Source organism: Sapajus apella, unplaced genomic scaffold (assembly GCF_009761245.1).
Source record: "Sapajus apella isolate SASKATOON/1434 unplaced genomic scaffold, GSC_monkey_1.0 scaffold8, whole genome shotgun sequence".
Classification (NCBI taxonomy): Eukaryota; Metazoa; Chordata; class Mammalia; order Primates; family Cebidae; genus Sapajus; species Sapajus apella.
In genome coordinates, this window is record NW_022436948.1 from 2872184 (window position 1) to 2887629 (window position 15446).

A 15446-nucleotide genomic window follows, 5' to 3' on the forward strand; every position below is an offset into this window, starting at 1 on the left:
TTGCATCTGCCTCTGGCAGATGTCTTTTTTTTTTTTATAATGGAGTGAACCATTTGGAGGAGGCAGTCCCCTGTCTTAGAAATGTTGTTGCTCTCTGGGTAAACTGCAATGTGAGGTTATTACTTTGTTCAGAAATCTCTGTTGGTGCTGGTTCTGGGTATAGTCACTTGGGACTTGAGATATTTCATGTAGTTACTTAAAGCAGATGAATTCAGATCTGTGGGTCTATCAACCATAATATAGTAGAATGTTCTTTCCTCAGATATTTCTCAAGTATTTTTGCCTTTCAAGTTTCTTTTGTAGATATGGATTATGGCTCTCAGGACTAGCTTTCATTTACAACTATTTTCTATAATTATATTTGCGTTTCTTTAGTAAATCTTGGTGAAAGAGGAAATACAATAAAGATAGTTCAAGGCTGAATGCTATTATTTATTTTTCTGATTTTGTTTTGCTTTCAGGAGAAACTGGCTCTTCGACAGCAGTTGAATGAAGCGAAGCAGCAACTCCTGCAGCAGGCAGAGTATTGTACAGAAATGGGAGCAGCAGCCTGTACCCTCTTGTGGGGCGTCTCCAGCAGTGAGGAAGTTGTCAAGGCCATTTTGGGAGGAGTAAGTATGGTCAGCGGGCTCTCTAGATGTTGTTGATTAATGCTTGTATAACTTAGAGCATTAAGGTATTTAAAGACTAAGCCCATCTTTCTTTTTTTTTTTTTTTTTTTTTGAGATGAAGTCTTGCTCTGTTGCCCAGGCTGGTGTGCAGCGGTGTGATCTTGGCTCACTGCATCTTCCACCTCCTGGGTTCAAGTAATTCTCCTGCCTCAGCCTCCTGAGTAGCTGGGATTACAGGTGTGTGCTACCATGCCTGGTTAATTTTTGTATTTTTTAGTAGAGATGGGGTTTCACCATGTTGGTCAGGCTGGTCTTGAACTCCTGACCTCGTGATCTGCCTGCCTTGGCCTCCCAAAGTGCTGGGATTACAGGCATGACTAAGTCCATATCTTTCTTTCAATTTTCTTTTGTTCATTCATCAGCTAGTTATTGAATACCAATTTTATATGGTTCATTGTAACCTACCTTAGAGTGAATGAAATCAGATCCCTTCTCTCCAGGAGCCCTTGTGGTATATGTGGACATGTTACCACTTTAATATTAATATTTTACATGTGTATGAGTTTAACAAGATCAAAAGTGCTTTTATATATTATCTCATGGTTAATGTAGTATTTGTTGAATATTGTATGTTATCTAACAGATATACATGTATGTAGATGTATATATGCGTTTATACATTCACATACACATAGATGCAGTTGACCCTTGAACAATGTGGAGGTTAGGGGTGCTGACCCCTGCACGGTTGAAAAGCCACGTAGAACTTTTGACTCTCCCTACTGTTGACTGGAAGCCTTACTGATAACTTAAATAGTTGGTTAACATGTTTTTTATATGTTAGATCATCATAAAGGTCTTCATTCTCATCATCTTCAAGCTGAGTAGGCTGAAGAGCAGGAGGAAGAGGAGTGGTTGGCTGTGCTGTCTGAGGAGTGGTAAAGGTAGGGGAGGTGGAAGGGGATGCTGGAGAGGCAGACACACTTGGTGTAATTTTACTGAAGAATATTCTTGTGTAAGTATACTTGCACAGTTCAAACCCTTGTTCAAGGTTCAACCGTGTGTGTGTGTATGTGTGTGCATGTGTGCACATACAAGTGTGCATGCATGTGGGTATTTATCAGGGAACTTCACAGAAAATGATAAATTTGAAATGGGCCTTGATGAACAGGTAGAAATGGCAGAAAACAGGTGGGTTTGTTTTAGGACAGTGAGTAGGTCAGTTGACACAGTGGAGAGTTAATGTAAGAAAGTAGTGGGGAGATAAAGCTTAAAGGTAGGTTGGAATGTGATTTTGGGACCTTGAATACCAGGTTGATGATTTCTCCTGTAGGTGGTAGGACTAGATTTTCTCTAAGGGTTTTCCAGTAAAAGAGTGATAGAGTAAGAGCAGAATTCTAGGAAGATTCACCTGACAGTGAGTGAGGGTGAATTGAGGTGGAGTTGTGGCACCTCGGGTCTAGACAGGATGACTGATGAGGTGGTCATTCCAGCTGGTCTGGCTGGAGTGAGCTCGGCCCTCAGCAGGGGAGATGGGAAAGAAGGAACATGTGTGAGATCCAGGGCAGTGGAGGCAGATGTGATGGCAAGGTGGAGTGAGCACCTGGAGGGGACAAGAGGGTCCAAAAAAGACTGGTGTTTGACTGTGGGAGGATGGTGTGATCACGACTGGAAATGAGAGTGAAGAGGGGGATGTGTGTCAGGAAACCAGTGGTAAATTACTTACGGGTAATAGAAATAACAGTTGTGTTTGACTTTAGGTAGAAAGACTAAATGTGTTTTAAAAAGTTGATTGAGCTTTATTAGGTTTAATTTACATACTATAAAATTGTAAATGTACAATTTAGTGTTTTTTAGCAGATTTCTAGAGTTGTGTTAACCATCACCACAACCCAGTTTTAGATTATTTTTTATCATCCTTGAAGTTTTCTTGTATCATTTGTAAATGCAAATTTTTCTATTTTTTAAACTATGTTAAAATGTGCATTTGTTTTAAAATTCTTCTTCAGAACCCTAGCACCCCAAAGGAAGTAACTGAAGGGTTCAAACTTGGAAATGCTTTTTGCCAAGTAATGAAGATTTAACCTACCAGAGGAGCCAGTGTTCTTCTCTTTCACATGTTTCCATTAAGATTTTTTTTTTAAAGTCATGCTAAAGGTTTGAACACCTCTGGTTTAATGCCCAGAGCAAATAGACAGCATGTTTTTCTAGTATATTTTACTTATATTTTTTCAGCGAATTCTTCTCATTTACCTTAATGATTGTGTACATTTGTCCTATTTCATAATATGCATATGAAGAGTCCACCAATCTTCAGGGTAGTTTTTCCTGCTCCTGCATGACTCAAGCTGCTTTCTGTGCTCTTTTAATGGGAACTTTTAATAAGGGAATACATTTTACGATATTCTATGATTAAAACTAGAATCTTCTATATCCTGCACTTTAAAATGTTTTCACACTAGTGTCTGTAAAAGATATGACACTATGCTTTCCAAACTTTCAGGATAAAGCTTTGAAGTTTTTCAGCATCACTGGTCAAACAATGGAGAGTTTTGTGAAGTCACTGGATGGTGATGTCAAGGAGCTTAATTCAGATGAAAATCAGTTTGTTTTTGCTCTGGCTGGAATTGTAACAAGTAAGTGCAAGTATACCTTGGAGATACTGCATGTTTGGTTCCAGACTACTGCAATAAAGCAAATATCGCAACAGCAAATGAGTCACATGAAGCTCTTGGTTTCCCAGTGCATATGCAAATTGTGTTTACACTATACTGTAGTCTGTTATATGTACAATATATGTATGTACAATATATATGTACAATATATATGTCTGAAAAACAATGTACAAACTTTAATTAGAAAATACTTTGTTGCTACAAATCCTAATGAACTCTGAGCCTTCACCAAGTTACAATTTTTTGCTGGTAGAGGGTCTTGCCTTGATATTGATGGCCGCTGACTGATCAGGGTGGTAGTTACTGAAGGTCTGGGTGGCTGTGGCAATTTCTTAAAATGAGGCAACCATGAAGTTTGCCACATCTGTTAACTCTCCTTTTATGTAAGATTTCTCTGTACCATGTGATGCTGTTTGATAACATTTTTTCCATAGTAAAACATCTCTCAGAATTGGAGTCAGGCCTCTCAAACCCTGCTGCTGCTTTGTCAACTAAGTTTATGTAATATTCTGAATCCTTTGTTCTTATTTCAACAACGTCTTAGCATCTTCACCCAGAATAGATTCCATCTCAGGAAATCACTTTCTTTGCTCTTCCATGAGAAGGAACTCATCCATTGTTTCTACCATGTCTGTAGTTACTTACTCTATTGAAGTCATGAACTCTTCAAGGTCATCCATGAGGATTGACATCAATTTCTTCCAAACTCCTGTTAATGTTGTTTTATTGCTCTCCTCCCTTGCATCATGAATATTCTTAATGGCATCCAGAATGGTGAACCCTTTTTAGAAGGTTTTCAGTTTACTTTACGCAGATCTATCAGAGGAATCACTGTCTGTAGCAGCTGTAGCCTTATGAAATGTAGTTCTTAAAAAAAAGTAGAACTCAAAAGTTGAAGTTTCTTTTTGATGTATGAGCTGAAGAATAGATCTTGTATTAGCAGGCATGGAGTCAACATTACTCTCCTTGTATATCTCCATCATGGCTCTGGATTGACCAGGTGCATTGTCAATGAACAGTAGTATTTTCAAAGAAATCTTTTATTCTGAGCAGTAGGTCTCAACAGTGGGCTTAAAAATATTCAGTAAACCATGCTGTAAATAGATGTGCTGTTACCTAGGCTTTGTTTTTCTATTTCTAGAGCACAGGCAACAGTATATTTAGCATAATTCTTAAGGGCTCTAGGATTTTCAGAATGGGAAATGAACATTGGCTTTAAATGAGCTTTGGCTTCAATTAAAGTCGCCAGCACCATTAGCCCCTAACAAGAGAGTCAGCCTGTCTTGATGTTTTGAAGCCAGACCTTGACTTTTCTCTAGCAGTGGAAGTCCTAGATGGCGCTTTCTTCCAATAGAAAGCTGTTTTGTCTATGTTGAAAATCTCTTGTTTAGTGTAACCACCTCCAACAATTATCTTAGCTAGATCTTCTGGATAACTTGCTGCAGCTTCTCCATCAGCACTTGCTGCTGTATTTTGTACTTTTATACTATAGAGACAAGTTCTTTCCTTAAACCTCATGAAGCAACCTGTATGAGCTTCCAGCTTTTCTTCTGCAGCTTCCTCAACCCTGTCAGTCTTCATAGAATTGAAGAGCATTTTTTCTGGCTGATTTTTGATCTTCTATCTAGAATACTTGGGCTTTCTCCATATCAGCAGTAAGGCTGTTTTGCTTTCTTACCATTCATGTGTTCACTGGAGTAGCACTTCTAATTTCTATCAAGAACTTTGTGTTTGCAGTCATAACTTGGCTGTTTGGTGCAAGAGGTCTAATTTGCAGCAGGCCTCAGCTTTGGCCATGCCTTCCTCACTAAGCTTAATCATTTCTAGCTTTTGATTTCAGACGTGCAACTCTTCCTTTTGCTTGAACATTTAGAGGTCATTGTAGGGTAATTAATTGGCCTAATTTCAATATTGTTGTGTCTCAGGGAATAGCAAGGCCCTAGGAGAGGGAGAGAGATGGGAATGGTCAATCATTGGAACAGTCAGAAGATAAGTAACATGCACTGATCAAATTTGCTGTCTTATATGGGTGTGGTTCATGGTGCCCCAACACAATTACAGTGGTCACATCAAAAATCACTAATCACAGATGACCATAACAGATGTAATAATAATGAAAAAATTGGAAGTACTGCAAGAATTACCAAAATGTGACACAGAGATGTGAAGTAAGCACATACTGTTGGAAAAATGGTGCCAACAAATTTGCTCAATGCAGGGTTGCCACCTTCCTTCAATTTGTAAAAAACAAAACAAAAAACCAGTATCTGCAAAGCACATTAAATCGAAAGTGATAAAATGAAGTGTGCTTATGATTCTTTTCAACTGTAGTGACTGTTGTAGAGACTGGTGTTACAGTCAGGGTTCAGTGTGTGTAAACATCTCTCTGGAGTGTTTTCAGACAGCAATCCTAGGCTGTACCCTGGAGAACCTGATTCCGTAGATCTGGGATAGGTACCAGGTGTGTTTATTTTTGAAAATCACCCCAGGTGATTCTGATAAGTATCAGTTATTGAGAACGAATGATATAAAGGAAACAGAAGAGTTTTCATGTTCTGTGTAGTTATGTACCTTGACAGGGAAAAAAACAACTAAGTTTAGCTCCTTTTACTGAGAATCATAATTTTACTGTCTAGCTAGCTAAACTAAAAGCCTTAAGCTAAGGTTAAACTGAGCTGTTTGCTATCGTTTTAGTATAATTATATAATTCCAAAAACCTAAATTGTCTCTTCAGTAAAATTCTCCTAAAAGGTAATAAAGTAAAGCTTTCCCTGGGAGTTACGATAAAATTCCATATCAAAACTGTCATAAGGGATAAAGTCCAGTGACTAAGTAATTTCTTAGTATAGAGGCCAGGCATGGTGGTGCATGCCTGTAATCCCAGCATTTTGGGCGGCCAAGGTAGGTGGATGACTTGAAGTCAGGAGTTCGAGACCAGCCTGGCCAACATGGGGAAACCCTGTCTCTACTAAAAATACAAAAAAAAATTAGCCAGGTGTGGTGATGCGCACCTGTAATCCCAGCTATTTGGGAGGCTGAGGCAGGAGAATTGCTTGAACCTGGGAGGCAGAGGTTGCAGTGAGCCAAGATTGCACCATTTCACTCCAGCCTGGGTGACAGAGCAAGACTCCATCCCCTACCCCCCAAAAAATTACTTAATATAGAAAGAGGTGGAATGTGGCTAGACAGAGTGGCTCATGCCTATAATCCCAGCACTTTGGGAGGCTGAGGCTGTGGATTGCCTGACGTCAGGAGCTCAAGACCAGCCTGGCCAACATAGCGAAACCCTGTGTCTACTAAAAATAGAAAAAAGTAGCTGAGTGTGGTGGTGGGCACCTGTAATCCTACTTACCTGGGAGGTTGCAGTGAGCCAAGATTGTGCCATTGCACTCCAACCTGGGCAACAAGAGTGAAACTCTGTCTAAAAAAAAAAGAAAAAGAGGTGGAATGTACTAGTGAGTATTGAGCTCTTTGTTCTGAAGTCAGTGAAATGGTTCAATCAATACATTGCTGTGACTTAGCCTTGAACAACGAGATTCAGAAAGTGTGACCAAGTATAGAGTTTATTTGTGCACAGAGCTTGACAATGGCCACTCAGAAACACCACCTCCAAACCAGTGGGGTCAGTGTTCCAAAGTGAAGAATTATATACGCAGAGACAGAGAAGTTCCAGCAGGATCCCAGCAATTTCCATACAAGACCAGTGTGGATGCCACAGTGATTTGCCTGTTTACAGATTGCTACATTCCCAGGAGGGTTATCTGAGGAAGTCTTATCTCCAGCACAGCTTGGTCTTAATTATTTACAGGAAAGAAAGGCAGAATTTGCAGCTGCAGAGCCACATTCCTCTTAATGCTTGGGATAATTTAAAGTGCCAACAGCTTTAAGTTTTCATTATTTAATTTCAGACTGTTATTTTTTTTTACATTGATCTTTAATCTCTTCTGTATTATTATTATTATCCCATGCTGCTCTTAGGCAAATTCTCTGCTATTAAAGAGAGAGAAAATTTTATTTTCCTCATGGCATTATCCTTCTTTTATTGAAATCCTAATGGGACAGGTCCTGTGTAGACATTTTTTTCTTAATCCCTTAAAACTTGGTGATACTTGTTGTGGGTGGATGCTGAGATTGTGGTGTTTTCTGGCTGCTCCTTACTCCGCCCAGTGCTTTGTCCAGTGCAGGGCAGAAGTCTGCACGTTCATCATGGCACCTACAGTTGTAGCAGGCTTGCATTGCTCTCCCTTTTAAAACATTGTTTGAAGGTTGTCTTTTAACAGATGGCATTTGCAAATTTGATGATTTCTGTTTTCTTCTCCTTGCAAGTGACCCCAGAGGTGTCTGATCTATGCGATTTGTCATTTTGCTGGTTGTGAATTTGAGCTGCCTGAATTGCTGGCTGGCAGGCTGGTGAGGCAGTGGACTAGTGAGTGAAGCCACCCTGTCGCCCAGCATTCAAGCTCAGTGTGGCTTTGTTTTCCTGTGCTGGTGGTGGTTTACGTAGGAACTCTTATGAAGAGTTGAATAGTGGGCCCTTATATATGCACATTAATGAATTCGACTGGGAAGAATGTTTTATTAAAGTGCTGATTTGCAGAGGCACTGGGGCTTATGTGTCTCAAATACCAAGACTATTCTGTGGTATAGGTAACAGAGACCATGGGTGAGCTGTCAAATGGATCCTTTTCCTTCTAAAACAAATGTTCTTTTAAAAATTTTATATAAATTCATTCTTTTTTTTTTTTAACCTTTTTGCAGTTCTGTAAGTTTTGACGAAGGTATACAGCTGCTTATCCACCACAATTAGGTTGTGGAACTCCTATTCCTTCCTCCAGAGCTCCTTCACTCCATCCTTCTGTAATCCAGTTCTCCACTTATCACCAGCCTAAGGCAACCACTGATTTTGTGATTTGTTAAATATTTTAGCTAGATTTTTTTTCTTTCTTTTTTTCTTTTTGCTGCGTTATATGGTGTCCAGCATATGCCCAGATGAGAAAGTTCTTGCTTCATGTATCTGCTTTCAGGCTGCTGCCTTTTCTCATTTTTCAGATTGGTTGACTGATGTCCAGCCTTAGCTCTCTAATGTGTTCAAGAAAAGCTGTGATTTTGGTGAATTATCTACCTCTCTGCCCCCAAAAAGAATGGGGTAGCTGTTATCAGTTTTCTGTACCCTAAGCTAAAGCTGGGAACCAGGAATTTATTTAAACATTGAAATGGTTAAATTTCTACCTTTGATGATAGGTTAGCATAGTGCCAAGGAGTTTGGGCCCAGCAAATCTGCTTTCCGGGATGTCAGTTCTTTGGACATCTGCAAGGTTGGAATAGTAGCATCTGCTCTAATTACTTTACATTTTATGAACTTTCTACTGAACTGTGATAAATGATAGCACATTGATAAGAAATGTGATTGTTTCCAATAACTTGGATAAGAGGGCAAATGAAAAGCATAAAAGAGATGTAAATCTTCACAGTCCTGTGAAGATTGACTTGCTTAACCTGTCAGCGAAAACTTTATTCTAAATGCTTTTTCTGCTTTTCAGTGATTTGAAAATCATGATTGTACTCCTTGTCTCTGGTTTATGCATTCAAATAATCTTAGATAATAATTGCAGCATCAGAATTATTTTTCGATTATTGATAATTTGGGGGCAGGACTGGATGCAGCTTAGTCTTCCAGGGACGTTCCCAGTTGCACAAAGTTACCAGCAGAGCACCTTTCTGCCAGTGACCGTGGCTGCTCTTGGCCTGCCGATCCCTCCTTCTCCACACACTGACGCCAACACATGGAGGCAGTGTGGTGTGCAGAAAAGGCCAGGTGGGGCTTGAGGCCCTGTGTCCATTGCTGCTTCTGCCACTGACTAACCCTGTATTCTTGCATATATGACCTTCGGTTTTGTCTTCTGAGAAGAGTCTGTCACTAGACAACACTTACAGTATCCCAGTCGTAGAACTATGTGACTCTGCATGTGGAAGAATAAGGTGCCAGTTTTGAGCTTTGACTTATTGGTCTTCTGGTGTCAGAGAGTCTAAGTCAGCAGTGAAGGGTCAACAAACAGGCATTTGGGTTGTTTGGGCAGTTATGGATAATGCTGATTGATATGAGCATTCATATGGAAGTTTATGTGTGATGTATGTTTCAGTTCTTCTGGGTATCTATGTCGGATAGGTGTTTGTTTTAGTTCTTCTGGTATCTACCTTGGACGGATGTATGTTTCAGTTCTTCTGGGTATCTATCTTGGGTAGATGTATGTTTCGGTTCTTCTGGGTATCTACCACAGGGTGGAATAGCAGGGTATGGTAACTCTCTTATAGCTTTTTGAGGAACTGCCAGACAGGTTTCTGCAGTGATGGTATCATTTTATGTGCTAGTAGCTGCCTTTTCCCATGTCTTCAGAAAAGCCCATCTTTTTCTAGCTGTGTGGGAGTCCTTGTTTTTGTTGGGTGGTTCTTTGAGCACCCATTTGTTTCTCATGCACCTTGAACTCTAAAAGAGATCATTAGCGCTGTCCTGGTTCCCCCATTGTGGTTGAACCTCCTGAAAGGTGAGGTTGGTTTGGAGACAGTTGATTTACAATTTGAGCACTGATCAACATGATTTTTTTCTTTTTTTTCTGAATCATCTGTCAGGATAATAGCTGAACAGAAACTTTTAAGACTCTAGGCAACAGGTAGCAAACAAATATAATTTGAGGCACTATAAGAAGGAAGACTGCTCTGGAACCTTGACGCAGGTGACTTCATCACCAGTCTGGCATTGACTTTGTACTTTTAAGATAAGACCCTCTCAGTCAGCCGCAGTGGCTCAAGCCTGTAATGCCAGCATGCTGGGAAGCCGAGGTGGGCAGATCATGAGGTCAGGAGTTTGAGGCCAGGCTGACTAACATGGTGAAACACCGTCTCTACTAAAAACACAAAAATTAGCTGGGCGTGGCACATGCCTGTAATCCCAGCTACTCAGGAGGCTAAGTCAGGAGAATTGCTTGAACCCAGGAGGTGAAGTTTGCTGTAAGCTGAGATTGCACCACTGCACTCCAGCCTGGGCAACAAGAGTGAGACTTTGTCTCAAAAAAAAAAAAAAAAAAAAAAAAAAGATCCTCTCAACAAACAGCATGAAGTCGGACTTTGATATGGGAGTGTCGTCTACAAGGTCTTTTCTGGGTATGGGCACTTGTTGGACTACAGAGCTAACCTCGAGGCTCTCTGGCATCAGGCAAGTGTAATAAAGGGCTGGGGTGGGAGTATTACGTTGATGTACTGTCGTATGAGAAGGAGAAAGTAATGCTACTTCATAATCAGTTGACTAGAAGAAAAGTGTGGGGTATATTCAGTTAGCAACAGGGATTATATGGTTTATGGTGCCATTAGGTTTCAAGGTGATCTAGTGCAAGGCCTAAAGACTTTATTGAGTGTAGCTGAGCTGCAGTGGCTCTGAGACAAGGCAGCTGTAAGTCCTGGCTCCTGGATCAGGGGACAGATTGACTGGCAGTGGGTTTTTCAGGTGTGCCCTGGAGTAGCATGGGCCACCCTTGACATCATAATTCTCTGTTTTGGGGGCCGCCCTGTGCATTGTAGGATGTTTAGCAGCATCCCTGGTCTCTATCCATTAGAGGCAACCCCCAAGTGTGGCAGTCAAAAATGTTTTCAAAAACTGCTGGGGTCAGAATCATCTTTCTTCCTCTTCTCATGCCATTTTTCGAACTACTACCCCAGAGCATGACCTAATCTTTTTCTGTGTAGATGGAAAGATTTATGATAGTCTGGGATATTAGAGGCTGTCATTGAGAGGATTATGAAAGCACCGAAGACTTTTAGGTTTCTGTGTTCCATGGACATGGTTCTTACATTTTCAATTTAGTCCAATCAGATAGCCATCCTCCTAATTCAGAAAAATTGGGTGTCTATTATCTACAGTATCCAGTTAATCATAGAAATTTTCTTAATTGTCTTTCAGTGATTGGTCTTGGTTAATTTGTAGCCTTTCCTTAGATAATGTCCTTCCTTCAGTTGACAGAGTATGGATTAGATACAGGTCATTGTTTTGCGGACTTGGACTTTTTCCTTAAAAACATGCTTCTTCTTAGGTAGCTTCAGTGAGAAGATAAGCACAGTCAGCTTTACAGGTTTCCAGATTAATGGAATGTAAGAAGAGATCATGTATGTTTTAGATGAGCGTGACCCCACAGGGCTCCAGGTGTCCTTTGCATATATAAACTGGATTTAAGACTTGAGAGAAGTAGGCTGGGTGTGGTGGCTCACACATGTAATCCCAGCACTGTGGGAAGCTGAGGTGGGTGGATCACCTGAGGTCAGAAGTTTGAAACCAGTCTGACCAACATGGTGATGAAACCCCATCTCTACTAAAAGTACAAAAATCAGCCGGGCATGGTGACACGTGTCTGTAATCCCAGCTACTCAGGAGGCTGAGGCAGAAGACTCACTTGAACCTGGGAGGCGGAGTTTGCCATGAGCTGAGATTGTGCCACTGGACTCCAGCCTGGGAAACAGAGTGAGACCCCATCTCAGAAAAAGAAAAAAAGACTTGAGAGAAGTAGAATAGAATTCCAGTGAATGGTATAACTTTCTGGGTAATTGTTGATTTTTCTAGGTGAAGGCAAATAAGTTTGCCATTTTTTTTTTTTTTTTTTTGAGACAGAGTCTCACTGTGTCACCCAGGCTGGCACACCCCACCACACCCAGCTAATTTTTGTACTTTTTTTTGAAATTTTTATTTAATTTTGTTTTTATTATATTTTAAGTTCTGGGATACATGTGCAGAATGTACAAATTTGTTGCATAGGTACACATGTGCCATGGTGGTTTGCTGCACCCATCAACCCATCATCTACATTAGGTATTTCTCCTAATGCTATCCCTCCCCTAGACTCCAACCCCCCAGGCCCTGGTGTGTGATGTTTCCCTCCCTGTGTCCATGTGTTCTGATTGTTCAGTTCCCACTTATGAGTGAGAACATAAGTGGGTGTTTGGTTTTCTGTTTCTGTGTTAGTTTGCTGAGAATGATGGTTTCCAGCTTCATCCATGTTGCTGCAAAGGACATGAACTCATCCTTTTTTTTATGGCTGCATAGTACTCCATGGTGTATATGTGCCACACTTTCTTTATTCAGTCTGTCATTGATGGGCATTTGGGTGGCCTCCAAGTCTTTGCTATTGTGAACGGTGCTGCAATAAACATGTGTGCGTGTGTCTTTATAGTAGATTGATTTATAATCCTTTGGATATATACTCAGTAATGGGATTGCTGGATCAAATGGTATTTCTGGTTCTGGATCTTTGAGGAATTGCCACACTGTCTTCCACAATGGTTGAACTAATTTACTTTCCCACCAACAGTGTAAAAGTGTCCCTGTTTTTCCATAGCCTCTCTAGCATCTGTTGCTTCCTGACTTTTTAGTGATCACCACTCTAACTGGAGTGAGATGCTATCTCATTGTGGTTTTGATTTGCATTTCTCTAATGACAAGTGATGATGAGCTTTTTTTCATACGTTTGTTGGCCGCATAAATGTCTTCTTTTGAGAAGTGTCTGTTCCTATCCTTTGCCCACTTTTTGATGTTTTTTTTTTTTTTTTCTTGTAAATTTGTTTAAGCTTTTTGTAGATTCTGGACATTAGCCCTTTGTCAGATGGATAGATTCCAAAAATTTCCTCCCATTTTGTAGGTTGCCTGTTCACTCTGATGGTAGTTTCTTTTGCTGTGCAGAAGCTGTTTAGTTTAATTAGATCCCATTTGTCAATTTTGGCTTTTGTTGCCATTGCTTTTGGTGTTTTAATCAGGAAGTCTTTGCCCATGCCTATGTCCTGAATGGTATTGCCTAGGTTTCCTTCTAGGGTTTTTATGGTTTTACGTATTACATTTAAGTCTTTAATCCATCTTGAGTTAATTTTTGTATAAGGTGTAAGGAAGGGGTCCAGTTTCAGTTTTCTGCATATGGCTAGCCAGTTTTCCCAACACCATTTATTAAATAGGGAATTATTTCCCCATGCTTGTTTTTGTCAGGTTTGTCAAAGAGCAGATGGTTGTAGATGTGTGGTGTTATTTCTGAGGCCTCTGTTCTGTTCCATTTGTCTATATATCTGTTTTGGTACCAGCACCATGCTGTTTTGGTTACTATAGCCTTGTAGTATAGTTTGAAGTCAGGTAGTGTGATGCCTCCAGCTTTGTTCTTTTTGCTTAGGATTGTCTTGGGTATATGGTCTCTTTTTTGGTTCTATATGAATTTTTTTTTCTGAGATGGAATTTCGCTCTTGTTGCCCAGGCTGGAGTGCAGTGATGTGATCTCAGCTCACTGCAACCTCTGCTTCCTAGGTTTAAGCAATTCTCCTGCCTTGGCCTCCTGAGTAGCTTGGATTGCAAGCATGCACCACCATTTTTAGCAGAGGCAGGGTTTCACCATGTTGTCCAGGCTGATCTTGAACTTTTGACCTCAGGTGATCCGCCTGCCTCAGCCTCCCAAAGTGCTGGGATTACAGGTGTGAGCCACCATGCCTGGCCCCATATGAAATTTAAAGTAGTTTTTCTAATTCTGTGAAGGAAGTCAATGGTAGCTTGATGGGGATAGCATTGAATCTATAAATTACTTTGGGCAGCATAGTCATTTTCACGATATGGATTATTCCTATCCATGAGCATGGAATGTTTTTCCATTTGTTTGTGTCCTCCCTTGTTTTCTTGAGCAGTGGTTTGTAGTTCTCTTTGAGGAGGTCCTTCACATACACCCCTTGTAAGTTGTGTTCCTAGTTATTTTACTCTCTTTGTAGCAGTTGTGAATGGGAGTTCACTCATGATTTGGCTCTCTATTATTGGTGTATAGGAATGCTTGTGATTTTTGCACATTGATTTTGTATCCTGAGACTGCTGAAGTTGCTTATCAGCTTAAAGAGATCTTGGGCTGAGATGATAGGGTTTTCTAACTATATAATCATGTCATCTGCAAACAGAGACAATCTGACTTCCTCTTTACCTATTTGAATACACTTTATATCTTTCTCTTGCCCGATTGCCCTGGTCAGAACTTCCAATACTGTGTTGAACAGGAGTGGTGAGAGAGGGCATCCTTGTCTTGTGCCAGTTTTCAAAGGGAATGCTTCCAGTTTTTGCCCATTCAGTATGATATTGGCTGTGGGTTTGTCATAAATAGCTCTTATTATTTTGAGATACGTTCCATCAATACCTAGTTTATTGAGAGTTTTTAGCATGAAGTGGTATTGAATTTTATCGAAGGCCTTTTCAGCATTTATTTAGATAATCATATGGTTTTTGTCATTGGTTCTGTTTATGTGATAGATTACATTTATTGACTTGTGTATGTTGAAACAGCCTTGCATCCCAGGGATGAAGCCAACTTGATCTTGGTGGATAAGTTTTTTGATGTGCTGCTGGATTCAGTTTGCCAGTATTTTATTGAGGATTTTCACATTTATGTTTATCAGGGGTATTGGACTAAAATTTTCTTTTTTTGTTGTGTCTCTGCCAGGTTTTGGTATCAGGATGATGCTGACCTCATAAAATGAGTTAAGGAGGAGTCCCTCTTTTTCTGTTGTTTGGAATAGTTTCCGAAGGAATGGTACCAGCTTCTCTTTGTACCTCTGGCAGAATTCAGCTGTGACTCCATCTGGTCCTGGGCTTTTTTTGGTTGGTAGGCTATTAATTACTGACTCAATTTCAGAACTTGTTATTGGTCTATTCGGGGATTTGACTTCTTCCTGGTTTAGTCTTGGGAGGGTGTATGTGTCCAGGAATTTATCCATTTCTTCCAGATTTTCTAGTTTATTTGTGTAGAGGTGTTGATAGTGTTCTCTGATGGTAGTTTGTATTTCTGTGGGATCAGCGGTGATATCCCCTTATCATTTTTGATTGTGCTATTTGATTCTTCTCTCTTTTCTTTATTAGTCTGGCTAGTGGTCTATTTTGTTGATCTTTTAAAAAATCAGCTCCTGGATTCATTGATTTTTTTGAAGGATTTTTCATGTCTCTATCTCCTTCAGTTCTGCTCTAATCTTAGTTATTTCTTGTCTTCTGCTAGCTTTTGAATTTGTTTGCTCTTGCTTCTCTAGTTTTCTTAATTGTGATGTTAGGGTGTTGATTTTAGATTTTTCCTGCTTTCTCCTGTGGGCATTTAGTGCTATAAATTTCCCTCTAGAC

General features: G+C 40.2%; 1 protein-coding gene across 2 annotated transcripts in view; it reads left to right on the forward strand.

The window, feature by feature from the left end:
• The window catches only part of HSF2BP (heat shock transcription factor 2 binding protein), a 109154-nt gene that overhangs the window by 22179 nt on the left and 71529 nt on the right, over positions 1-15446 (forward strand). For both annotated transcript variants that reach the window (XM_032276757.1, XM_032276756.1), the window contains exons 4-5: positions 462-611; positions 3115-3247. In XM_032276757.1, the coding sequence (XP_032132648.1) occupies positions 462-611; positions 3115-3247 (283 nt within the window). The remainder of the gene's footprint in view (positions 1-461; positions 612-3114; positions 3248-15446) is intronic.